General features: G+C 36.3%; 1 protein-coding gene across 5 annotated transcripts in view; it reads left to right on the top strand.

Moving 5' to 3' along the window:
• FKBP5 (FKBP prolyl isomerase 5) overlaps nt 1-27,073 on the top strand; it is a 100,825-nt gene that overhangs the window by 23,855 nt on the left and 49,897 nt on the right. For 4 of the 5 annotated variants that reach the window (XM_061196331.1, XM_061196333.1, XM_061196329.1 and 1 more), the window contains one exon: nt 20,303-20,431. In XM_061196331.1, the coding sequence (XP_061052314.1) occupies nt 20,327-20,431 (105 nt within the window). In that variant the 5' untranslated portion in view covers nt 20,303-20,326. The remainder of the gene's footprint in view (nt 1-20,302; nt 20,432-27,073) is intronic. The other variant, XM_061196330.1, reaches the window with a different exon arrangement.

Raw genomic sequence — 27,073 nt, forward strand, 5'->3', positions numbered from 1 at the left:
GGTGGGAGGCCCGCGCACCGCGATGAAGAGTGGCCCCTGCACCACGATGAAGAGTGACCCCCACTTGCCGCAACTGGAGAAAACCCTCGCGCAGAGGCAAAGACCCAACACAGCCAAAAATAAATAAATAAATAAATAAAATTTTTTTTAAAAACTGCTTTGTAAAAAAAAATAATAATAATAAAGTCTGTTTTTAAAAAAGACCTCCTGAATTGTAATGTTGGGATTATGGTGAATTCTTTTCTCCTTTCTTTGTTTCTCAAACTTTCTGTAATATATAACTATATAATATAATTTAAAAATTTTAAGTTTTGGCTAATAGAATACTTTTTTTTAACTCAAGAGGCAACTCTTAGCTCTGTAGCTAAAAACCAAAGTTACCTAACTTTCCAGGAAGAATGTATGAAAGTGAAGAGCTGGGGCATAACATTATGGCTAGAATGAGCCAGTCTCAGATTTAACACTCAGCTGCATGAATGCTCCTTTCTGTCGCCAATCAGTTTCCTTCAGTTTCTTTTTCGCCTTCTCACTCTCCATCAAAAGCCCTCCCTCACATGCTAGCTAAGACTTTCCTCAGACCATTTAGGTGAAATTTTTGGAATCTGGCTAGTCTGTATAATTGCCATTGAGAAATGGAAAGAATTGTGATCGAGTAGCATGAGGGCAAGGAGCCAGATAATGCAGTCTGAGCCACAGAAGTCACTTTGATGGAAGGTGATTTGGGGGGGGGGGGGAGTCATCCAAGCAGAGCTCTTTATGGCCTTCTCTGCCCTTGTTGTGTTCTGTCAATTTCTTTGCAGCTGTATATGTTGTTTTCTTATGAAATCATATGCTGAGGGCAGAGATCTGCAGGTGGTGCTAGGGCTAGTTAAAAGTTTAAATAGACACACAGAGAAACAAGCCACGTGACTTGGCGACAGCCTGCTCCTCCTATGTTGTTTGTAAGTACCACTACAGAGTGTGCATGTTCTAAAGTTTGGGGGCTTTCTTTCCAGTTGAAGCAGTGTTAAAATCTCAGTTTATTATTATTTTTTGCATATAATAGGTGTCCATTTGAGGTTTGTTCCAAAACAAAAGCAAGTTTTATAGACCTGCTAAAGACTGTTAATACCAGTGTCAACCACAAGCCAACTTTTTTGTAGCATTATGACTTTGAAGTATTAAGATGATTAACAATGTATTTTTTTAGTTGAATTAATCAAAGGAAGGGGAAAACAGTTTTTAACTCAGATTTTTAAGAATTGTGGTATATTTATTAATGGCATTTAGAAATGTAGAATCATAATGTTTTTATTCTTATAAGGCTTAAACTTATCATTTTCTTACATAGATTAAAGAAAAAATGAGATACCACAATTATCCAAATTTCCAGAAATATGCACAAAACCATAGTTTTGACTGCTGTTTTAAGATCAAGTACCTGCCATTTTAGGAGAGAGATGTCTTACTGTCAGTTACAGGCTTTGACTTTTGTATTGTCATGGAAAAACTATATCCTTCAAATTTCAGACTGTCAAAATTAGTTCTAAATAATGTTTATTTTATAAGATATTTTCTTGCCACTTGAAATTCCATTCATAGTACTTGTGTCTTTTTACTGTGTCTCCCTTTTTCTGGCTTAAAAATATACTTGTGGGCTTGTGCTTCTGGCCAAGGTGGAATAACAGAGATTGGATTTACTCTCTTGGCTGTAATCACGTAACTAACAAACAAACAAAAACCCCAGAAATACTATATGAAGTTTCAAACACTGCCCAACTGGCAGCACAGGACAGTGATTCCCAAGAAAGCAGAAACAAACAGATGAACCCTACAATTATCCTAGCTTACTGTCTGGAGAGAGTTTCTAGGCTGCAGCGTAAGGAGGGGAATCCCAGGCAGAGCCCATCAGTCTCCCTAGTTGAGGAGACAGAGCTGGAGGCCAAGGAGGCTATAGTTTGGAGAAGAGAGAGCTGCACAAGGAGGAAACTCCAAAGGTCTGCAGAGAGTCTCCCTTAAGTCTTCATATGAGTAATGATTAGTACTTATATTGTGTGGAAGCTACCTGAAGCCAGGAACCACCCAAAAGGAGTAGAAGGGATAATCCCTGATTCTTTTTCAGGGTTAAAAATAGTTTGTGTTCGCACCAGCCAGAGGAAAAAACCGCATAAGTCACAGAACATTGGGTAGAGTACTCAGAGGGTATTGCCCCAGCAGTGGTGCAAATGTAGCCCTAAACTATAGACTGCTGTGATCCCTCCTAACAAAGCTTAAAAATAGGCCTCAAAAGGATCAAACTGTTTCCAAGTAATTTAACTGCATCCCAGAACAAAGCTCAATATGTATAGTTATACAAAAATATCTAGCACTGTATTATCAAATAACAAGTGTTGGTGAGGATGTGGAGAAAAGGGAACCCTTGTGCACTGTTGGTGGGAATATAGATTGGTGCAGCCTCTATGGAAAACAGTATGGAGATTCTTCAGAAAATTAAAAATAGAACTACTGTATGATCCAGCAATTCCACTCCTGCGTATTTTTCCAAAGAGAACAAAATACTAATTAGAAAAGATGCATGTACCCATATGTTCATTGCAGCATTATTTACAATAGCCAAGATATGGAAGCAACCTAGTTACCCATCAGTAGATGAAAGGATAAAGAAGATGTGATCTTTATACCATTTGTGACAACATGGATGTAGAGGGTATTATGCTATGGGAAATAAACCAGAGAGAGATAAATACTATATAATTTCACTTACATGTGGAATCTAAAAACAAAACAAATGAACAAACATAACAAAACGGAGACAGTGTTATAGATACAGAGAACAAATGGGGAGTTGCCAGAGAGGAGGGGAATAGGGGGAAGAAAGAAATAGGTGAGAGAAATTAAGAGGTACAAACTTCTGGTTGCAGAAAAAAAATGAGTCAAGGGTATGAAATGTACAGTGTGGGGAATATAGTCAATAACTGTAATATCTTTGTATGGTGACCTATTGTAACTAGACTTATTGTGGTGATCATTAGACTTATTGTGATGATCATTTTGAAACATATAGAAATACCGAATCACTGTGTTGTGTAACAGGAACTAACATAGTGTTTTAGGTCAATTGTACTTCAAAAACAAACTCATAGAAAAAGAGACCAGCTTTGTGGTTACCAGAGGCAGGGGCAGGAGGAGGGGAATTGGATGCAGGCAGTCAAAAGGTATAAACTCCCAGTTACAGGATAAATGAGTACTAGGGATGTAATGTACAACATGATGAATATAATTAACACTACTGTATGTTATATAGGAAACTTGTTAAGAGAGTAAATCCTGAGAGTTCTCATCACAAGGAATTTTCTATTTCTTTAATTTTGTATCTATATGAGATGATGGGTGTTCACTAAACTTATTGTGATAATTATTTCATGATATATGTAAGTCAAACCATTATGCTGTACACCTTCAACTTATACAGTGCTATATGTCAATTATATCTCAATAAAACTGGAGGAAAAAAATACCTAGCTCTCACCAAGGTAAAATTTACATTTGGCCTCCAGTCAAAAGCATCAGACTTGTAATGAAGCAATCTATGAGGAGGAAAATTAAAAAATAGAAACCGACCCAGAAATGACACAAGTGATAGAATTAGTGGACAAAAACATTAAAACAGTTTTGGCTATATGCCATATATTCAAGAAAGTAGAGGAAAGATTGAGAATGTTAAATGCAGATATAAAATATATTTAAGAGACCTAAATTGAACACCTAGAGATGAAAACTACAACGTGCAAGATGAAAAATAAACTACATGGGATTTACAACAAATTAGACAGTGCAAGAGAAAAGATTAGTAAACTTGAAGCCATAGCAATACAAACTATCCAAAATAAAACTCAGAAAGGAAATAAAGACTAGGAAAAAATGAATAGAGCATCAGTGAGCTGTGAGACAACTTTAGGTGGCCTAATATACATGTAATTGTAGTCTCAAGGAGAGAAGGAGGTGCAGAAAAATTTTTTGAAGAAATAATGGTCAAAAATGTCCAAATTTGATAAAAACTATAAATCTAGAGATCTTAAAAAGAGGAAAAATGGAACAAAGAACAGATGACAAATAGAAAACAAATAGCAAAATGTTAGATTTACACCAAACTATATCAATACTTATATTAGCTACAAACCATCTAAACAATCCAGTTAAACGGCAGAGCTTATTAGATTTGGTAAAAAAGCAAGACTCAACTGCATGTTGCCTACAAGAAACCTCTGATACATAGTAAGATACAAATAGATTAAAAATAAAAGGTTGGAAAAAGATATTCCATGCTATTACTAATCAGGAAAGTTGGAACAACTATATTCATTTCAGAAAAATTAGATTTTAGAACAAAGACTATTACCAGGGATAAAGAGGGTCATTTCATAAGATAAAGTGGTCAGTTCATCAAGTTGAATTAATAGTACTAAATATGTATTGTACCTAATAACAGAGTTTAGAAATACATGAACCAGAAATTAATAGAACTGAAAGGAGAAATAGATCCACAGTTATAGTTGGAGATTTCAATACCTTACTTCTCAATAACTGATTGAACAAGTAGACAAAAAATTAGTAATGATTTAGAAGAGTTAAAGATTATCAACCAGTTGATCTAATTGACATTTATATGACATTCTACCCAATACAGCAGAATACACATTTTGTTCAATTGCACAAAGAACATTTACTAATATAGGTTACATTTTGGTCCATAAAATAGTATCAATAAATTTAAAATTACTTAAATCATAAAAAGTATGTCATCTGACTGAAAGGGAATTTAATTTAAAATCAGTAACAGAAAGATACCTGGAAAACCCCTAAATATTTAGAAACATACTTTTAAGAAACTCATGGGTCAAAGGAAAAAAAAATCAAAGATGAATTTAGAAAGTATTTTGTACTGATTGAAAACGCAACATATCAAAATTTGTGGCAGGTAGCTAATGTAATGTTCAGGGGAAAATTCACTAAATACCTATATTAGAGAAAATGTAAGGTTGCACATCATTGTCCTCAGCTTCTACCTTAAGAAACTAGAAAAAAGGAGAAAATTAAACCCATAGTAAGCAGAAGAAACGAGTTAAAGATAAAAGCCGATACCATGAAATAGAAAAACAGTAGAGAAAGCTAATGAAATCAGAAGCTGGTTCTTTGAGAAGACCAATAAAACTGATAAACCTTTATCCTGTTGGATCAGTTAAAAGAGAAGACACAAGTTATCAATATCAGGAATGAAAGAGTCAACAAAGCTGCAGATACTATAGTTTTAAAAATGATACATGAAAGAATGGTATGAATTACTTTACATCAATACATTAGACTCTTAGATGAAGTGGGCAGATTCTTTGAAAGATGCAAGATACCAATGCCCACTCAAGAAGGTGTGAATAGCCTGAGTAGTCTTATATCTATTAAAGAATTGAATTTCCCCAAAGAAAACTCTGGGCCCAGATGACTTCCCTGATGAATTCTAGCAAATATTTAGGGAAGTCATAATACCAAGTTCATGCAAATTCTTCCATAAAATTTATGGAGGGAATACTTCTTAACTCATTCCATGACAGTGGCATTGTCTTGATACTAAAACCAAATACATTGCAAGAAAAGAAAGTTACAGACCAATATCCCTCATGAACATAGTTGCAAAATTCTTAACAAAATTTTAGCAAATTGACTCCAACAACTTATAAAAAGATAAAATACAATGACCAAATTGGATTTGTCCCAGGAATGCAAGGTTGGTTTAACATTTGAAAATCAATATCATGTACCATGTCAATAAAGTAAAAACAGAAAACCATATGATCAACTCAGTAAATGCATTTAACAAAATCCAACATTAAAAACTCTCAAAGAACTAGGAATAGAAGGTAACTTCCTTAATCTGATAAAGAAGATCCATGAAAAACCAATAGCTGAAATCATACTTAATACTGAAAGACTAAATCTTTCCCTTCTGAGATCAGGAACAAGGCAAGATGTCCATTGTGAGTCACCACTTCTATTCAACATTGTACTTGAGGTTCTAGCCAGTACAATCAGACAGGAAAAAGAAAGAAAAGGTATCCAGATTGGAAGAGAAGTAAAACTCTTTATTCACAGATGACATGATTGCCTATGATTTCTAAGAAAAAAGAAAGAAAAAGCTACTAGAAAAATTAAGTGCACTTAGCAAAGTTGTAGGATACAAGATCAATACAGAAAAGTCAATTATATTTCTATATACTAGGAAATGAACAGTCAGAAGTTGAAATTTTAAAAGAATACTATTTATAGTAAAATTAAAAATATTCAGTACCTAGGATAAGTTTCCTAAAAGATATATAAGACTTCTACACTGGAAGCTACAAAATATTACTGAGAGAAATTAAGGAAAACCTAAATAAATGAAGATATATTGTGTTCAAGGATTGGAAGACTCAATATTGTTGTCAGTTTTCTCTAAAGGTATAGATTCAGTGCAATCTCAATCAAAATCCCAGCTGGCAATTTGTAGAGAGTGACAAGCTGGTTTTAAAATTTATGTGGAAATGCAAAGGTCCTAGAACAGAAGAACAGAGAGGACTTAACACCGTCTGATTTCTAAAACTTATTATAGCTACAATAATCAAGACAACGATGTTGGTGTAAAGATAAGCAAATAGACACACAGAATGGAAAATATTATCAATTAATTTTTGAGTATGGTGCCAAGTCAATTAAATGGAAAAAAGTTTAGTCTTTTCAACAAATGGTGAGGAACAATTTGAGATTCATATACAAAAAACTAAATCCATACCGTATATCATATATAAAAGTTAATTCAGGGCTTCCCTGGTGGTGCAGTGGTTGAGAATCTGCCTGCCAGTGCAGGGGACATGGGTTCGAGCCCTGGTCTGGGAAGATCCCACATCCCGTGGAGCAACTGGGCCCGTGAGCCACAACTACTGAGCCTGCGCGTCTGGAGCCTGTGCTCCGCAACATGAGAGGCCGCGATAGTGAGAGGCCCGTGCACCGCGATGAAGAGTGGCCCCTGCTTGCCGCAACTAGAGAAAGCCCTCGCACAGTAACGAAGACCCAACACAGCCAAAAATAAATTTAAAAAAAAAAAGTTAATTCAAAATTGATCATAGACCTCAACGTAAAGCCCAAATCAATAAAATTTTTAGAAGAAAATATGTTTGACTTTGGGTTTGGTAAAGATTTTTAAGGTACAACACCAAAAGCATGATTTATAAAAGAAAAAAGATAAATTGGATTGTATCAATTAAGAACATCTCTTTGAAAGCCACCTTTAAGAGAATAAAAGGACAAGTCACAGACTGGGAGAAAATATTCGCAAATCACGTTATCTGATTAAAAGCTTGTATTCACGTTATATAAGGAGCTCTCAAAACTTAATAATAAGAAAACTCAGTCAAAAATAGGCAAAAGATTTAAACAGTTTACCAAAGATACACGGATGGCAAATCAGCCCATGAAAAGATGATGAACACCACTAGTCATTAAGAAAATGCAGATTAAAATCACAGTTAGATACATACATGCTAGAATGTCTTCAGTTTAAAAGGCTTATAGTACCAAGTGTTAGTGAGGATGTGGAGCAGCTGAAACTCTTACACACTTCTGGTGGGAACACAAAATGGTACATCCACTTTGGAAAACAGTTTGCCACTTTCTTAAAGACCTAAAATGTACACCTACTCTGTGATTTAGCCATTCCACTCCTAGGCATTTATCTAAGAGAAATGAATGCATATGACTACATGAAGATTTGTACCCAAATATTCATAGCAGCTTTATTTGTAATAGACAAAAACTGAAAACAATCCAAATGTGCATTAACAGGCAAATCACCCAAATGTGCATCAACAGGCAAACATTTAGCACTGTCTCCATACAATGGAATACTACTCAGCAATAAAAAGGAATGAACTATTGATACATGCAACAATGTATTTTATTCTCAATTACAGTAGGAGAAAGAAGTCAGGGAAAAAAGACATGATTCCATTTATATGAAATTCTATAAAATACAAACTATTCAGAAAGCAAATCAGAGATTGCTCTGACGTGAGCCAGAGAGGAATGAATTTTAAAGAGACACAAGGAAACTTTTGTGGGTGACAAATATATTCATTATCTTGATTGTAGTGATGACTTTATAGATATATATACATATGTCAAAACATACGAACTTACAACTTGTATACTTTAAATATATGAAGTTTATTGTACTGTCACCAAATCTGTTTAAAAAATGTACTTGTGTGTTCTTCAACATTTATAGCAAGCTGTTTAAATTTCAGAATCACATAAGGGACTCAGAATAATTTTAAAAATAATTTGTCAGTGATTAAGTTTGATGAGGTGGGAAAACCTGCATTGTATATATCAAGTTTACTTATAATTTTAACTTATTACAAAATCGAGAAACTGAATAAATGTTCCAATTTGGGCTTTCTGAAATTCTGAAGAATTTTTTAGAATAATAATGATCAAATGTTAGATTTAATTGTATTGTCATATTAGAACACTGTAATCCAACTGGATGATAAATAAAGGGAGAGAGGGGAAAGAATGTTGAAAGAGCCCTAAGTATAAAATGGAGGAAGTCCACAGAATTCTAGGCTTGGGAGAAATTCTTATGATATTGTTTGGATGACTAGGTATCTATGGTAGATAGTATTGAATAATGGCCCCCTCAAAGACGCCCACATCCTAATCCCTGAAATTTGTTAATATGTTACCTTACAGAGTAGAAGGGACTTTGCAGATACGATCAAGGTTAAAGACTTTGAGGTGGGGAAATTATCCTGGATTATCCAGATGAGCCCAACATAATCACATGGATTCTTAAGAAATTTAAGAAAGCAGGGAAACTTTCCCGGCTGTGGCCAGAGGGAGATGTGACTATAGAAGAATGATCAGAGAGATACAATATTGCTGGCTTTGAAAATGGAGGAATGGGGGCCATGAGCCTAGGAATGTGGACAGCCTCTAGAGTCTTGAAGAAAGCAGGAAATTCTCTCCTAGAGCCTCCAGAAGGAATGCAGCCCTGCTAACACCTTGATTTTAGCCCAGTGAGACCCATTTCTGACTTCTGCCCTCCAGAACTGTAACATAATAAGTGCATATTGTTTAAGCCATTACGTTGGTGACAATTGTTGTGGCAGCTGTAGAAAATATCTAAGGGGATAAACCTCAGAAAAATCTTTTGCCAGAGGGTTGCAGTAGAAAGTGAACTGTGTGATACCAGAATAACTTTTTCCATTCCTTGGGAATTGTTTTCCCTTCCACATATCAAACCTCATTGTCCTATAAGGTAAAATATGTACTTATTCATTAAAAAGTAATTCTAAATATTAAATATTAGAGTTGGAATAAACCTTAACCCCCTGAAATTTACAGATGGAGAAACTGAGTTTCTCCATTGGAGAAACCAATGGATTTGAGTTTAAATTTAGGCATGGTTCAATCCTCTATCATATATACCCTTTAATTAGAAATTTGTTCTGGAAACATGGAATATATGAGTCATTCCAAAAAGGGTGTTTACTTAGGGAGGTAGACAAATCTTTATCTAGTTGACAGGATTAATTTATGAGATTAATTTGTCACTTTGGAAGGTCCTAACCCTAACCCTGACCCTGAGGAGAAGGAATAAGTCATATTAACAAACTTCACTGTTCAATAACTAGATCTGCATGCAGAGGAGGTACCAACTCAGAATGGAGGGGTTTGGGAGATGGAGGGGTTTGGGAGATGGCAGGGTCACATCAAAAATAAATTTTCCTTATTTCTTCCTGCCTAGGATGTGTTACAGCCTTATAGATTCTGTTTCCCCCCAGACTTCTCCCCAAACAGGAGTCTCTCCTGTTATGGAACATCCCCTTGTTCTCAAAACCCAGTGCCCAGGCAGAGGCTCTGGTCGTCAAACTTGAGAGCAGCACTCTTCCCCTTTTCTCTCCTCAGTCCCTGTCCTCCTTCCATACTTTTGTGGAGGGATTTAATGTGGCCAAGGGTTTTTTCCTTCTGTATTTAAGGATTTGATCACAGACCCAAAATGCAGTTTATTCTTGTGCAGTTTTACTCTTGGACATATAATGGACCTTGGGAAACAGAGTGAAACCATGTTTTAAACCTGCTTAATTTATGTTATAGTGCTTTAATGAAACTATAAGAGGAAAGCAGTACTATACAAAAATTTTATCCTAGGTTTCTTCCTTCTGCAGTCCAGCTCTCTGAGCCATCTCTTCCTCCAGTTGCTATTTAGTGTATACTCAGAGATTGACAGCTAGGTGTGGTCCTCTGTTTTTGACTGCCCATGTTTAAGTCAAACTGATATAATTAATAAGATAAACCTGTTATGTGTATGTATACATAGACATATACTTAACAGTGCACTTCAGGGATGTATTAATTATGCTAGGGTTTTCTTCATTACCACCCCTGATTAGATCAGAATATTATTTTTGCTTTCATAGTTGAACACTTAGGTACGGTGTAATTCTCCAGATTAGATTTTTCAGAGTAGATTTAGAGAAGGAATACAGTCAACTGGTAATGATATTTCAGTGCTGATTCCTTGTAGTGTCTGCTATTTTACCATCTTTATATCAATCAGTTGCTTTTGAAAATCACAATTCATTTGCATTTATCAACTGCCTCTTATATGCCATCCATTTACACTAGGTGTTGGGGGTCCAAAAATGAATAGGACACTTTCTCTGCCTATATCATGTTTACAGACCTTTGCCATATGTTACCTTGCTGGCCTGTTCTTAGAAATCACCAGCAGACTTGGAATCAAACTGTTTGACCCTAATGAATCAACTCAAGTTAATAATCTACCACGGTGGCACAGGTAGAAATTTAATTTTTCTATTAAAACATGAATGGAGGCTCACTCCTACTGTGTTTACCTTTCCCAGAATGTAAGTTCCAGGGAGATGGAAAAAATTTCATCTGTACTGCCACAAGACCTAGTAATCAGAAGTGGGGCTGGCGCATAGCACAGGGAGATCAGCTCGGTGCTTTGTGACCACCTAGAGGGGTGGGATAGGGAGGGTGGGAGGGAGGGAGATGCAAGAGGGAAGAGATATGGGAACATATGTATATGTATAACTGATTCACTTTGTTATAAAGCAGAAACTAACACACCATTGTAAAGCAATTATACTTCAATAAAGATGTTTAAAAAAAAAAAAAAGAAGTGGGGCTGGGACCTTAAAAGTTTGAGAACCACTGTTGTACTTTCTTAGCAGTAACTGCAAGTGTACTTTTATCTTAATTCCATGTAGAATCTGATCACACCCCAACGTGTACTGTCCCCCAGAGTTCTCTCCTGAGCGCAGGCCTTGTCTCTGACTGCCTTCTGGATGTCTCACAAGCACGAACTCTGCTCAACTAGATTTTGCTTCCTCTGCGTAGGAGGCACTCCAAAATGTTTGAGTTAAATTGAACAGAAAGAATAAGTCCTGATGAGTGCAACCGTGAAGTGTTTTCGTCTTTTTGTCCTAAGTTTTTTAAAAAAATCATGGAAGTAATATATACTTAGTGTTAAACTATTTAAATGATAAAAAATTTTGTAAGTGAAAATCCCTCCTTAGACTCCTAAATCTCATTCTCCAGAGGTAACACTGTTTTAATGGTGGTTAATATATTTTTCTTGTATATATAAGTAAATATACACCATTTTCTTCCTAAAAATAGGATCATACTACAAATTGTTGTGCAGCTTGCCATTCGCTTAATAGTCCATGTTGGATGTTGTTCCAACTTTCGTGTCATTATTAGAAGCTTGCTTATCTGGAATAGCTAAGATCTCGCCTGTTCCATATTAATATTTCCAGAGTTTAGTTGTCTTAACTCTAAGGAAGAATGATGATGAAAAAGACATTTTGGCATGTAATATGTAATATTTGCATAATTGTAAGCCAGTGCTCTAAAATGATTCTACACACCAAAATCTATAAATAACTGGGAAACATGGTTGGTTCCTGCAAGCAATTATGATATACCACATTATCTGTACCACATGTATTATCCCTTTGTAACATCCTCAAGTGATGTTGGTTTTGTTTACAGCCGGGAGAACCAAATCATCACTGGGCACTATGCATTGTAACAATACATTTCATTTATTACAATGGTATTCTTTTTTAGTGGATGGGCATCTACAAAATCCTTTCTCAGTTCAGTTGTTTTGATGTTTTTGGTGTTTAGACTCTTAGCTCAGTGATTCTCTTTAGATTTATCTCATCCTTTTCAAAGACAGCATAATATTTTTATAGTATGAATTTGCTAATTTTTATTTAAACATTCCTCTTGAGGAAAAGCTTTAGAATACTTTTATTTAGCCATATTAATTTAACTGTAACTTAAGTGGCAGGGAGGCGGTGGTGGTGGAATGAATTGGGAGATTGGGATTGACATGTATACACTAATATGTATAAAACGGATAACTAATAAGAACCTGCTGTATAAAAAGGTAAAATAAAATTCAAAAAAAATAAGCAATCTATAAATGTTTAATTGACGAACAAGTCTATGCCTTTGTTCTTCCTACTCTTGAATCATTACTTTTTTTGTTTCCCTGTGACTCTTTCCCTGTGTATTTAAGCTTGTCAAGTTCTTTCTTGTTCTTAAGCCTTTGCTCTCCACTCCCCTTTCCACCAAAGCATTTTACTGTTTCCCTTTGTAAGCCTAGTAAAAGTCTCAAAATTCTCACATTTTGCATCTTATACATTCCCCTTATACTTAACTTTACACTCACAGTATGCTACCTTTCTCTCCTTTCCATTTCTTAACTTCTCAACCTTTACCACTGCCCAGTGCCTTTGGGAGATGCTAGGGGATACATAAAATCAGCATTTTTTTTTCCTTAAAAACTTTTTAGCCAAATACTTATTCATAGGAGATGTCCCATTTTATTCTAAGTAGAATCTTCAGAAATATTTGAAAGGTAATTGCATCCATAAAGTAAGGACATGCTAAGAAAAAATGAGCAATTAGATAATAAGAGAGTATATAGAAATAAATATTTTTAAAAATCCTTTGAACAAATTAAATGACACAGTGGGCATAGCTGACAACCAAATGGTGATCTAGAAATTCCATCAAAGGAGATCTCTTAGAATATAGAGCAAAAAGGCAAAGATGGAATTGAGGTGGTTTCTCGACCCTGTGTGCACATTAGAATCATCTGAGATACTTTGTAAAAACACTGACGTCCTGACCACAGACCAATTAAATCCAGACTCTCTGGGAGTGGGTCCAGGCATCAGTGGCTTTTTAAAGCTTCTCAGGTAATTCTTTTTTTTTTTTCCCTTGGTTCTTTGCTGTACTTTATTGTTTTGTTTTTTTAACATCTTTATTGGAGTATAATTGCTTTACAATGTTGTGTTAGTTTCTGCTGTATAACAAAGTGAATCAGCTATATGCATACGTATATCCCCATATCCCCTCCCTCTTGTGTCTCCCTCAGGTAATTCTAATATTTATTCCAGAAACATGTTTAGGAGACCTGAAGGATAGAACCAAGATGCCCAAAGTCTGTCTAATAAGACTTCTAGAAGCAGAGAACAGACAGTGAAGGAAAAGAAATATTAGTAGGAACTTTCCTGAGATCCTCAAAGACTTGTCTTTAGCATTTAAGGACCAGGATGTTAAGGCCCCTGCAGAAATGAAGGAAAGAAGATTAATAACACGTATATCCTGGTGATACATCCGAACCCCAGGAGTGAAGAAAATTCTTACATGTTCATAGAAAAAAATGGGAGCCACCTTGTGCATTCGGGAGGGAGGGAAACCTACCTGGCCTAACTGATCTGAACATAGCATCTGCTCTGTCCCCCAGGTGGGGCTCTACTTAATTTCTCTGCTCTTTGTGATGCTGACCAGGCTCCATTTGGAAGAGCTGTTCTTACAGTCGGTGTTTAGAAGGCAATTTGCTCTTCTTTGTTCTCTCCTTCTGGCTGATCTCATCTGTGTTCTAGTTCAGTGATACACCTTTTCTTGTTTTCAAGCTCAGAGCTTTGCAAATTTTTCTGTCGCTCCATTGCCATCATGGGGGAAGTTGATCCCTTAGTCTTTCAGCCCTTGGTATTTGGATGGTCTAATATTTTCTAGACCTTTTTTTGTTCTGTTTTAATGCTAATATAACTCTTTGCCTCCTACTTATTTAAGAACAGTAATTCATCCAAGTAAACAGGGTTAGCGACAGGAGTAATGGTAAATTTGGTCTATTAACTTTGCTCTTCTTCACTAATTACTGAGAAGGAAAGTGAGTTTACCAAAGCATTGTATGTATCTGAGAGAGACAATAAAGGAGGAAATAATTTGTAGCAATCAAGGGGTAGCTCCATTTAGGATTCTTTTTCCTCTCCAGTCTTCATGATTGGACATCCCAGAGTCTTTGGTCCCCGAAGAACTGATACAATAATCACTTCTGGAGGCTCGACTCAGAACTTTGGGATTGCACTGGAAATACAGAAGGTATCCTCAATTAAGGGGAAGGTAGGAGAGCTAAAGAGAGAACCATGGTTAAGTGTACAGTGCAGTGACATTAAGTACATTCACATTGTTGTGCAGTTATCACCACTCTTCTCCAGAACTTTTTCATCTTCCCAAAAAGACACTCTATATCCATTAAACAACCTCTCTATTCTCTGCTCCCCTCAGCCCCTGGTAATCTCTATTCTACTTTCTGTGTCTGTAAATTTTTTTTTAGTATTTATTTATTTGTTTGGTTGGTTGGTTGGTTGACAGGTTGTGCAGGGTGTTAGTTGCGGCAGGCGGGCTCCTTAGTTGTGGCATGCAAACTCTTAGTTGCGGCATGCATGTGAGATCTAGTTCCCTGACCAGGGATCGAACCCAGGCCCCCTGCATTGGGAGCATGGAGTCTTATCCACTGCACCACCAGGGAAGTCCCTGTCTCTATAAATATGCCTATTCTAAGTACCTCATATAAGTAGAATCATACAATATTTGTCCTTTTGTGTCTTGCTTATTTCACTTAACATAATGTTTTCAAGTTCATCCATGTTGTAGCATGTATCAGAATTTCATTCCTTTTTATAGAATAATATTCATTTTAATAATAATATATAATACATATTGCACACATACCATATTTTGTTTATGGACACTTGGATTTTTTCCCACCTTTTGGCTTTTGTGAATACTACTACTGTATCTGTTTGAGTCTCTGGTTTTGCTTCTTTGGGGTACATACCTAGGAGTGGAATAGCTGGATCATATGGTGATTCTGTGTTTAATATTTTGAGGAACCACCAAACCTGTTCACAGAGGCTGCACCATTTTACATTACTACCAGCAGTGCATGAGGGTTCTGATTTCTCTACATCTTCACCAACACTTGTCATTTTTCCTTTTTTGATAATAGCCATCCTAATGAGTGTGAAGTGGTATCTCATTGTGATTTTGACTTGCATTTCCCTTATGAATAAGGATGTTGAACATCTTTTCACCTGCTTATTGGCTCTTTGTATATCTTCTTGCAGGTTTCTTTTTTAAAGGAGAAAAAGTAAATGTATGAGCATATATAAGAGTGTTGTTCATCATCTCCCCATTCCGCACCCCAGTGTGGAGGAAGCAAATTAACTGGGGGAAAGTAGGTGAATAAATACAGTGTGCAGTTTCATATAGACATATAGTCTGTCTTTATATTTGATCTCGATTCCTCTGCATGCATGTATATCTCTCTTTTGTGTGTATCTTGCCTACAAATAGATAACTCCTCCTGACACTCCTGTGTTACTGGACTTGAATGTTTGATAGAGGCCTGGGGTTGAAAGTAAATGAGGGCTTTCCAGTTCGTCCTTACATGAATATTTTCAAAATTAGGATGCACTTATACTGCATTCAGTTACAAGCCTTTACTTGTGTTTTCTCTCTTTCTTTTGTGTTTTAGTTTTAGGAGACTGAAAGCCTTTATGGCCCAGACATCTATGGTACTTAGAAAGAGTGCTGCTGTAATTTTGTAATTTTCTGTGTTTCTAACAAAGTAGCCAGTTCCTATATTCTTTTTTGTCTTCTTTCTGAAAACTCTTCTGTTAGACAGTAGGATAATCTGTAATACAAGATACCTATATTTTAACAAAGAGAACAACTACAACAGTAGGTAATATACATGGTTAATTAGTGGATAAACCTTTAAAATGATTTCTCATTTGGGGGAATATGACAATTTAGTTACGTTAACTGAAGTTTTCAGTACACTGTTGATGAAATTTTAAGCGTAGTCTCATTTTTCTGTGATGTCTCAGGTGTTTGCTGACCAGCACTTTGGAGAGTGCATGCTTATCTGGCATGTCCATAACAGAACGAACTGTGTGTTCCCTCTCTGAGGCTCTGGGCAGCAATTTCCCCCTTTGGACAGTTCAGGACAGTGAGCTTTATCATAGATTAATATCCATAGCTACAGAGTGATTTTAAATCCAGAATAAACCTAGGGTAGGGGAACGAAGACAAGGCTCTCTTATGAAAAAAGTGAAATTTTCTTAGTGTGTCTTACAGGTTTTTAGGAATTATCTGTTCTTACAGCCTTTTTTTCATGTAACATTAGATCAAGGAAGAAGTTTTTCTTTGTTTTGTTTGCTTACAAAAATCTATACCCCAAATGGTATAACTGGAATTAAGGGGAAGTACTTGGAATGTTCAGTTTATTTCTTTATTCTTCCAGATTTATCTGCCTTTGAAAGTTCAACAAAGTTTTAGTGTTGTTTTTATCTTTGTGTTTTAATTAATTTAATTCGTGCTACCTCTTTTCACATGGACTCCATACTAGTCAGAATCGTTCTGAGATTACAAAGATTATTTGAATCCCTTCAAGTGTTAGAACCAAAAATGAAGAGCAAATTCCTTTATCAAATGAGATTTATAAAGCTTGCAAGTCAACTTATACAAGTTCCCTATTTATTTAAATTTTAGCAAGCCATTGTTTCCAAAGGGGAGGGTTAGAACAAAAGAAAATGTTTTTTGATTGACAGTATTTTCATTTAAAAGTTTAGCTGATCTACAAATGACAAACATTCAAAAGAAAGGCATTGCCTTTGGATGTGTTGTAGTCATGCTTTCTGAATGCTCTGTTTTTAGCTTTTGGTGATATTTGTGCTCACACATGCTCTCTCTCAAATGATTTGAAAGTAAGTGGCAGACATCATGGCACCTCACCCCTAAATACTTCAACATGTGTCTCCTAAGAATGAGGATATTATTCTGTATAAAACCACAATGCTATATCACACTCCAGAAGGCTAACATTATACAGTAATAATAAGGTAATGTATGGTCTGTTTTTCCAAATTTTCCTAATTCTCCCAAAAATGTGCTTTTATAAATTTTTATTCCCCCTAATCCAGGATCCAGCCAAGGATCACACACTGCATTTGGTGGCTGTGTTTCTTTAGTCTTTTTTAAACCAGAACAGGCCCCTTTTCTTTTTTTTAACTTTTTTTTGTCTTTCATAACATTAACATTTTGAGGAGTCTAGGCCAGTTGTAGAATGTTCCACCACCTAATTTTGTCTTTTCTTCTTGATTAGTTTCAGGTTAAATGTTCTTGGTAGGAATACCACATGTATACTTCCCATTACATCACATCAGGAGGCACACTGATATTGGTTTGTGTTAATATAGAAGATGCAGAGTTTTGTCATGATGCAGATCACTTGTGTGAAGGGGGAGGTTTGTCAGATCACTCCACTGGAAAGCCCTTTTTCCTTTTTTAATAATAAGTAATCTGTAGGTTCATGTTTTGAGATCGTGTAGCTGTCCTGTTCCCTAATAACCTTTCATTTGGTGGTTTTAATTTGTTTATTGATTTACTCCAGGGTTTCCCCAGGGGTTTACTGATGGATGTCTATGTACCTGTAAAGCACCAGGAAATTTTTTTGTGTGTATGTATTTTTCCAGGGATACGGTCCAACACCTCCAGAGTGTTTAAAAGATCTTTTCCCTCTGTTTTTGAGGTGGCTCCTGCAAATTTCTATGCATCAGAGAGTGTTTTATAAGTGGTAGGTTACTAGAATTTGGGAACAAACCCTGTTCATCTAATTTTCCTAATTATCTTGCCCAGCATCACACAACAAGTAAGTACTTAATTTTTGTTGTTGTTTGTTTGAGAACGCTTTGTTCTGGCCTTTCCCTTATCCTGAGCCAAGCATTTGGAGCTTTTGTGTTTGGCATAAAGTATACTAGAAAATAAAGCAAAGGGCTAAGCCCCTGGTTTTTGGTGTTCTCTTTGAAGATTTGGGGGCACAGCAAAATTTGATTTGTGTCTTTGTTGACACTGAAGTAAATTTAGGTCAATTGGAAATGATTTAAAACACTATATCAACTATATTTAGTTGTCTAATTATCAGTTGTTTCAGTAAGACATTTTTCACAAGTGTAAAATAGCACTTTTTAACTGTGTAGGCAAGAGGGTCCCACAGGTGACTTAGGAAGCCTTATGTCCATTATTAGCCTAATACTGAATAGCTGTAGAAGTGATTAATTCTTGTCTTCCCCTGCTCAACCAGGAGAGCAGTATGGAATTCATCATGGCAGCAGCCAGCAAGGTGTGTTTTGTTTTGTCTTGTTGATTAGCCTGTTGGTATTTGCCTTGCATGAAAAGTGTCTGTCATTTAGGTGACTGATGATAATAATAAGAGTTAACATTGGAATAGTATACTTTTAACATACATATTATACCATTTAATCCAGAAGATCACTCTGTGAAAGTAGATATTATTTTTATTCTAATTACACAGGTAGGGAAAAAAACTTAGAGAAGTTAAAGTAAGCACATTAAACAGCTTGTAAGGAGCTCCAGATTCCTTGACCTTTCTGTCATTCCAGTCTAAAAGGTAGAGGTGTTCTAAGGAATCTAAACATGAACAAAGCATGGCCCTCCTCGCAAGGATCTTTTAAATACAACAAGTGTGTTGTCTTACGAATGTATTATAGACAACAAATCAAGGGGAGAGCTAAGGAAGTACAGAAAAGGGCAGACAACTGCAAAATAGAAGGTCAAGTTTGGTAAGATGGAGGTAGCATTTGAGTGGGAAAAATGGGGATTTTATTTTTCTTTAATTTTTTTAATTTTTATTTTATTTATTTTTGGCTGTGTTGGGTCTTCGTTGCTGCATGTGGGCTTTCTCTAGTTGTGGCGAGCGGGGCTACTCTTCGTTGAGGTGCACGGGCTTCTCATTGCGGTGGCTTCACTTGTTGCGGAGCACGGGCTCTAGGCGTGCGGGCTTCAGTAGTTGTGGCTCGCGGGCTCTAGAGCACAGGCTCAGTAGTTGTGGCGCACGGGCTTAGTTGCTCCACGGCACGTGGGATCTTCCCGGACCAGGGCTTGAACCCGTGTCCCCTGCATTGGCAGGTGGATTCTTATCCACTGCGCCACCAGGGAAGCCCAAGAATGGGGATTTTAAAAAAGAGTGACCAAGAGCATGGAGATGGGAAAGCACGGGACTTGTTATGGGAGAAGAATTAGTCTGGTTTGGCTAGAGCATGAGCTGCATGAAAGAAAGTAGTGGAAGCTAGACCTGAAAGATAGGTAAGGATCATGTTGTGGAGGGCCTGGAATGCCATGGTAGGGAAGAACCTCATTCCAAAGGAACTTTTGAGCAGGAAATGAAAAATATGGCTGTATAAAAGACCCAGTAATAATCATGATAAATGTTTACATTTTTAAGTTATGACTTTGTGCTAATCTCTTAACATTTGTTATCTCATTAATGCCTCACAGTAACTCTATGAACAAAAACTCCATCCATTTTACAGATGTGAAACTGAGGCTCAGTGACTTTAAGTTTGCAAATGTCAAACAGATATTGCTGGAGCTAGGACTCAGACTGGGGTCTGTCATTTTGAAAGCCTGTCCTGTTTTCCACTGTGATATATTGTCATTTCTTTTATCAGATCACCTGATAAGTTCTTAATTCTCTGTCAAGAATATGGCTGTAGGAAAAGGATGTTTTCAAAGTTCTGAAAGGACTACTTCTCAATGCGTAATCATGCTAAGGAATATAATCACTATCAAACCTGACTTGGTCTGCTCTCTAATTTGGGATCAGAGCTGGATGGGAAATTGAAGAGTTGGATGATGTTTCATTTACATGCCTCACGACATCAATACATGCTCATAGCAAATGTTTTTATTTTCCTTTTCAGTGTTTAACCTTATTGGCCCTTAGTAAATCTTGGGTCAGGTAAAGCTCAGTTCCTAGGGGCATTTAAGATGCATAAAGAAGTGATACTTTTCCTAGCTAAAATATGTTTCTTCTCAGCAGGTTGTCTGCTTATAAAAGACAATGACTACTGATGAAGCTGCCAAGAACAATGGAGAAAGCCCCGCAGCAGCTGTTGCTGAACAGGGAGAGGATATTACCTCCAAAAAAGATAGAGGAGTATTAAAGGTGAGGCCACAAGGATGAATGATATTTTGGGAAATTTGCTATCTGGAAAGATTGTCAATAAAAATCTTTTTTTGTTTTTTTGGCTGGAGGTGGAGATGGATAATGTTTATTGAGGCTTACTAAGTACCAAACACTGCAGTTAAATTCTCATTTTGTCTTCATAAATGGAGGTTTATTTTTAATCCCAGATTATAGATGGTAAAACTGAGGGCCAGCTAGGTAAATTGACTTGCCCCAAATCATATATCTTAGTAAATGCAGATCTGGGGTTCAGGTCCAAGTTATGTCTGACTCCAAAAGGCTGTGTCTCTCTATTCTCAGAGTGTATAAATGGGTTATTATTTTAATACAATATTTAAGTATATTAAAGCTAGCAAATGACAATTCAAAAGACTTTTTTAAAAGAAAAAGAAAAGCTAACTTGCAGAGTTCAAAAGGATTGGTTTTTTACATACAAATAGAATTCCTGTGTGCAGTGAAGGTATTTTTTTGAGATTTCATCAGAGAATATATCTCACTTTTGAATTAGCTTTCCTCCTTAAAAACACTTTTTTCATTCTGTAATTAATCATTTTTACATTTTTTTTTTAATCTCAGTGGTTTTGTGAGACAGAGTTCTTTTTTTTGTTTGTTTTATGAGCTTATTTATTTATTTATTTATTTATTTAATTTTTTTTGGCTGTGTTGGGTCTTCGTTTCTGTGCGAGGGCTTTCTCTAGTTGCGGCAAGCGGGGGCCACTGTTCATTGCGGTGCGCGGGCCTCTCACTATCGCGGCCTCTCTTGTTGCGGAGCACAGGCTCCAGATGCGCAGGCTCAGTAGTTGTGGCTAACGGGCCTAGTTGCTCCGCGGCATGTGGGATCTTCCCAGACCAGGGCTCGAACCCGTGTCCCCTGCTTTGGCAGGCAGATTCTCAACCGCTGTGCCACCAGGGAAGCCCCAGAGTTCTTTTTGAGTCTTCCATTTATGTATGGAAGATATATATGTGTTATTATTCTGTATAATAAAGAGAGGTTAAATGGTTTTAGTCATACTAAGTTCTTTTTTCTCCTACACTGTTGTTATGCGTTCAAGTTTTGTATAATTAATTTTTTTTTTGCTGAAAAGATTATCTTAAGCATTCTAAATATTACCACTAAGCTGAGTTTTAATATCTCCTTGTGTTATCAGTAGCAAACGAGAATTTTTTTAGTTTGTTTTGGCTAATCTTGCTTATGTGCAAGCTTTTTTCTGCACCTGAATCTCTTCCGAATATACATGTTTTACTATTAGTTTGCTATATGCCAAGCCAAAGTTTGAAGACTTGAACCTGTAGAATAAGGGCTTTATGCTATCTATAGCATAAGATGTATATTATGATATCTTCATTCAGAGGGCTTTTCAACCTTGTAGCTCTGTGAATTACTCATCCCATACTCCAGAATGCCTCTCAAGACAGTGGAAATTCTGTGGGCTATCCTCAGCATCTCCCTACCTCTGTTTAAGTTCTTCTCTTTCATCTTTTCAGAGCACTGGTACAGAGAACATGGCCCCCAACTTGCCTGAGGCCCTGCTTTGTTCTAGGGAGTAAATCTAATAAGATTTTTAGGCTTGTAAGAAACATTTAGAGATTATAAACCCTTTAAATCTTATGGTTTATCACTGTCTAAAGCCTCATGTTTCACCATGGCTTTTGGTTAAGATTAGGTCTTTTAACTCTGTGACCTAGAGCAATTTAGTAACCTATCTGTGATGAAGTTTCCTCATTTGTAAAATTAGAGTAATAATACTGCCTACCTCATAGAATTATTGAGATTACATAAAGCATTTAGCACAGTGCCATGATTGTAATAATCTCTCTTACTAACTGTTACTGTATATATTTTTTAAAAGACCAAGGCAGATCTGGGAAGTGAGACACTAACCCAGGAAAATAAAATTTCTTTTTGGAGCTTACATTTTTAAAATGAATTGAGACTAGATCGTATCCTTAAGACAGCTCCAGATTTAGGCACTAAACTCGTCTTGTTGGGGAAACCGGAAGTGATACCACAGTATCACTTGCTGATGTGAACAGCTGTGACTCCATGGTAGCCATTCATCCCATATGCCCAGTTACTTGGTTATAGTCCTAGAAATGCAGATTCCCTCCAGGGGAGGCTCAGGCTCCTAAATACTGCATGCAGTTCATGAACACGAGCACTTCTAGAATATCGTGTGATTTCTTTTAGATTAACTTTTTTGAAACTTTTTTTCCCCTTGAGTACTAGAAGGGCAGTAATGATTCTACTTTTTTTTTTTTTACTAGCACTTAATATAATTTTTTAAACTGTAATTATTTTTTCCCAGCTGTATTGAGATATATTTGAAATATAACACTATGTAAGTTTAAGGTATACAGTGTGATGATATGATACACTTAAATGTTTTGAAATGATTACTGCAGTAGGGTTAGTTAACCCCTTCATCACCTCAGATAATTATTTCTTTTTTGTGGTAAGAACATTTAAGATCTATTCTCTTAGCAGCTCTCAAGTATATAATACAGTGTTGTTAATTATAGTCACCATGCTGTACATTTGATCCCAAAAATTTATTCATCTTATAACTTGGAAGTTTGTACTCTTTGACCAACATCTCCCCATTTTCCCCTAGCCCCTGGCAACCATCATTCTACTCTCTGTTTCTATGAGTTCAGCTTTTTTAGATTCCACATATAAGTGATATCACACAGTATTTATCTGTCTCTGACTGACTTATTTCACTTAGCATAATGCCCTCAAGGTACATTCATATTGTCTCAAATGGTATTATTTCCTTCTTTTTCATGGCTGAATAATATTCTATTATATATATATATATATATATATTATATATATATATATATATATATATATATATATATAATATATATATATATATACCACATCTTTATCCATTATTTCTTTGAGATAGTGATTTCATTTCCTTTGGATTTATACCCAGAAGTGGAATTGCTGGATCATATGGTAGTTCTAGTTTTAATTTTTTGACGAAACTTCATACTGTTTTCCATAGTGGCTGTCCCAATTTATATCCCTACCAACAGTGTACAGGGTTTACTTTTCTCCACATCCTCATCAACACTTGTTATTTCTTGATTTTTTGATTATAGCCATGAGTTCCTTGTATATTTTCAGTATCAAATATATGGTTTGCAGATATTTTCTCCCATTCCATAGATCGCCTTTTCATTTTGGTGATTGTTTCTTTTGCTGTGCAGAAGCTTTTTTTTTTAATATATATATAAATTTATTTTATTTGTATTTATTTTTGGCTGCGTTGGGTCTTTATTGCTGCATGCAGGCTTTCTCTAGTTGCAGTGAGCAGGGGCTACTCTTCATTGCAGTGCGCAGGCTTCTCATTGCAGTGGCTTCTCTTGTTGCAGAGCATGGGCTCTAGGCGTGTGGGCTTCAGTAGTTGTGGCTCGCGGTCTCTAGAGCGCAGGCTCAGTAGTTGTGGCACATGGGCTTAGTTGCTCTGCAGCATGTGGGATCTTCCCGGACCAGGGCTCGAACCTGTGTCGCCTGCGTTAGCAGGAGGATTCTTTTTTTCCTTTTTTTTTTTTTTTTTTTGCGAGTGCTTTCTCTAGTTGTGGCAAGTGGGGGCCACTCTTCATCACGGTGCGCGGGCCTCTCACTATCGCGGCCTCTCTTGTTGTGGAGCACAGGCTCCAGACGCGCAGGCTCAGTAGTTGTGGCTCACGGGCCTAGTTGCTCCGCGGCATGTGGGATCCTCCCAGACCAGGGCTCGAACCCGTGTCCCCTGCATTGGCAGGCAGATTCTCAACCACTGCGCCACCAGGGAAGCCCAGCAGGAGGATTCTTAATCACTGTGCCACCAGGGAAGCCCACAGAAGCTTTTTAGTTTGATGTTCCACTTACTTATTTTTGTTGCTTGTACTTTTGGTGTCATATCCAAAAAATTATTGCCAAGATTAATGTCAAGGAGATTTTCCCCTTGTTTTCCTTTAGATGTTTTATAGTTTCATATCTTATATTTAAGTCTTTCATTGATTTTGAGTTAATTTTTGTGAGTGGTGTAAGATAGGGGTCCAATTTTATTCTTCATAGGGTTATCCAGTTTTCCCTACATCTTTTACTGAAGAGATTATCTGTTCCTCATTGAGCATTCTTGGCTCCCTTGTCAAATATTAGTTGACTGTATATGTTAGGGTTTATTTCTGGGTTCTCGATTCTGTTCCATTGGTCTGTGTGCCTGTTTTTATGTCAGTACCATTCTGTTTTTATCACTATAGCTTTTAATATAGTTTGAAATCAGGAAATGTGATGCCTCCAGCTTTGTTCTTTCTCAGGATTGCTTTGACTATTTGGGATCTTTTATGGGTCTGTACGAATTTTAGCTTTTTTTTTCCTATTTCTGTGAAAAATACCATGGGAAATTTTGATATGTCTTGGATCGAATCTATAGATGTTTTTCAGTAGTATGGACATTTTAACATTTTTAATTCTTCTGATCCATGATCATAGGACACCTTTCCATTTATATGTGTCTTCTTCAGTTTCTTTCATCAGAATCTTATAGTTTTCAGTGTATAGATCTTCCACCTCCTTGGTTAAATTTATTTCTAACTATTTTATAGTTTTTGATGATATTGTGAATGGGATTTTTTATTGAAATATAATTGACATATAACATTTTATTAGTTTCGGGTGTACAACATAATGATTTGACATTTGTATGTATTATGAAATGATCACCACAATAAATCTATTTAACGTCTGTCACCGTACATAGTTTAAAAAAATTTTTTTGTGATGAGAACTTTTTAGATCTATTCTCTTAGCATCTTTCAAATATGCAATACAATATTATTAACTATCGCATCATGCTGTACATTACATCCATGACTTACTCTGTAACTGAAGGTTTGTACCTTTTGACTCCCTTTACCCATTTCTCCCACCCTCCCCTCAAACTCTGACCTCTGGCAACCACCCATCTGTTTCTGCTCTTTGTATCTATAAATTTAGTTGTTTTTTCTTTACTTTTCTTTCTTTTTTTTTTTTTTAAGATTCCATATATAAGTGAGGTCATACGGTATTTGTCTTTCTCTGTCTGACCTATTTTCACTTAGCATAATGCCCTCAAGGTCCATCCATGTTGTTACAAATGGCAAGATTTCATTCTTTTTTTTTTTTTTTTAAATAAGTTTATTTATTTGGCTGCCCTGAGTCTTTGCTGCTGCTTTCTCTGGGGCTACTCTTCGTTGTGGTGCGCGGGCTTCTCATTGTTGTGGCTTCTCTTGTTGCAGAGCATGGGCTCTAGGTGCACGGGCTCAGTAGTTGTGGCTCTCGGCCTCTAGAGCACAGGCTCAGTAGTTGTGGTGCATGGGCTTCGTTGCTCCACGGCATGCGGCATCTTCCTGGACCAGGGCTCGAACCCGTGTCCCCTGCATTGGCAGGCAGATTCTTAACCACTGAGCCACCAGGGAAGTCCTGATTTCATTCTTTTTTATGGCTAAATAATCATCCATTGTGTGTGTGTGTGTGTGTGTGTGTACATACATATATATATATATAACATATACAAATATATATATTTTCTTTATCCATTCATTTATTGATGAGCACAGGTTGTTTCCATATCTTGGCTAATGTAAATAATGCTGCAGTGAACATGGCGAGGGTGCATATATCTTTTTCAGTTAGTGTTTTCATTTCTTTTGTATGAATACCCACAAGTGGAATTGTTGGATCATATGGTAGTTCTACTTTTAATCTTTTGAGGAACCTCCATACTGTTCTCCGTAGTGGCTGCACCAATTTACATTCCCACCAACAATGCAAGAGGGTTCCCTTTTCTCCACATCCTCACCAACACTTTTTATTTCTTGTCTTTTTGATGACAGCCATTCTGACAGGTGTGAGGTGATATCTCATTGTGGTTTTGGTTTACATTTCCGGGATTGTTTTCTCTATTTCTTTTTCAGATATTTTGTTAGTTTGTAGAAACACAACTGATTTCTGTATATTGATTTTGTAATCCTGCAACTTTACTGAATTCATTGATTAGTTCAAACACTTTTTTTGATGAAGTTGCAGTAATCATTTATTTTCCTTTAGAATGTCTAGGCTTTTGAGCTAAGAAAGTTGTAGAATCTAAGTTCACAGTGTTTATGTGGTGATATGAGGGTGGGGCAAGGAGGACGCATCTCAAAAAAGAATTTAGGAGCAAATAATTGAATTCTTTAGATAAAAATTCAAACCCTTCCCCAAAAAAGATGTTTATTGGACATTAGCTACCATCCTCTGTTATCTAATAAAAATGATTAATTTGGCATAAGTGATTGACAGAATAAATTATACACCACATGCCTGGATTTGATTTTATTTTCCCAGAACTGACCAACTGCATTAGTGGCTTGCTCTGCCAAGAACAAAATAAATATACTGGATTTTATGATAGTTAAATGTTTTTCAACTTGGAGCTTTTTGGCATTTCCTTTACTAGAACACAAGTTATTCAGTATCATATCAAACTGTGCAGTGGTACTGTTTTTTTTACGCGTTGAATATTCTTCAAATAGTAGGAAGTATAACCTTTATATCAGGAAATTGGGCTTTTTGAAATTAAACCAAACTAGTGGAATCTAGTCAAAAGA

Source organism: Eubalaena glacialis, chromosome 7 (assembly GCF_028564815.1).
Source record: "Eubalaena glacialis isolate mEubGla1 chromosome 7, mEubGla1.1.hap2.+ XY, whole genome shotgun sequence".
Classification (NCBI taxonomy): domain Eukaryota; kingdom Metazoa; phylum Chordata; class Mammalia; order Artiodactyla; family Balaenidae; genus Eubalaena; species Eubalaena glacialis.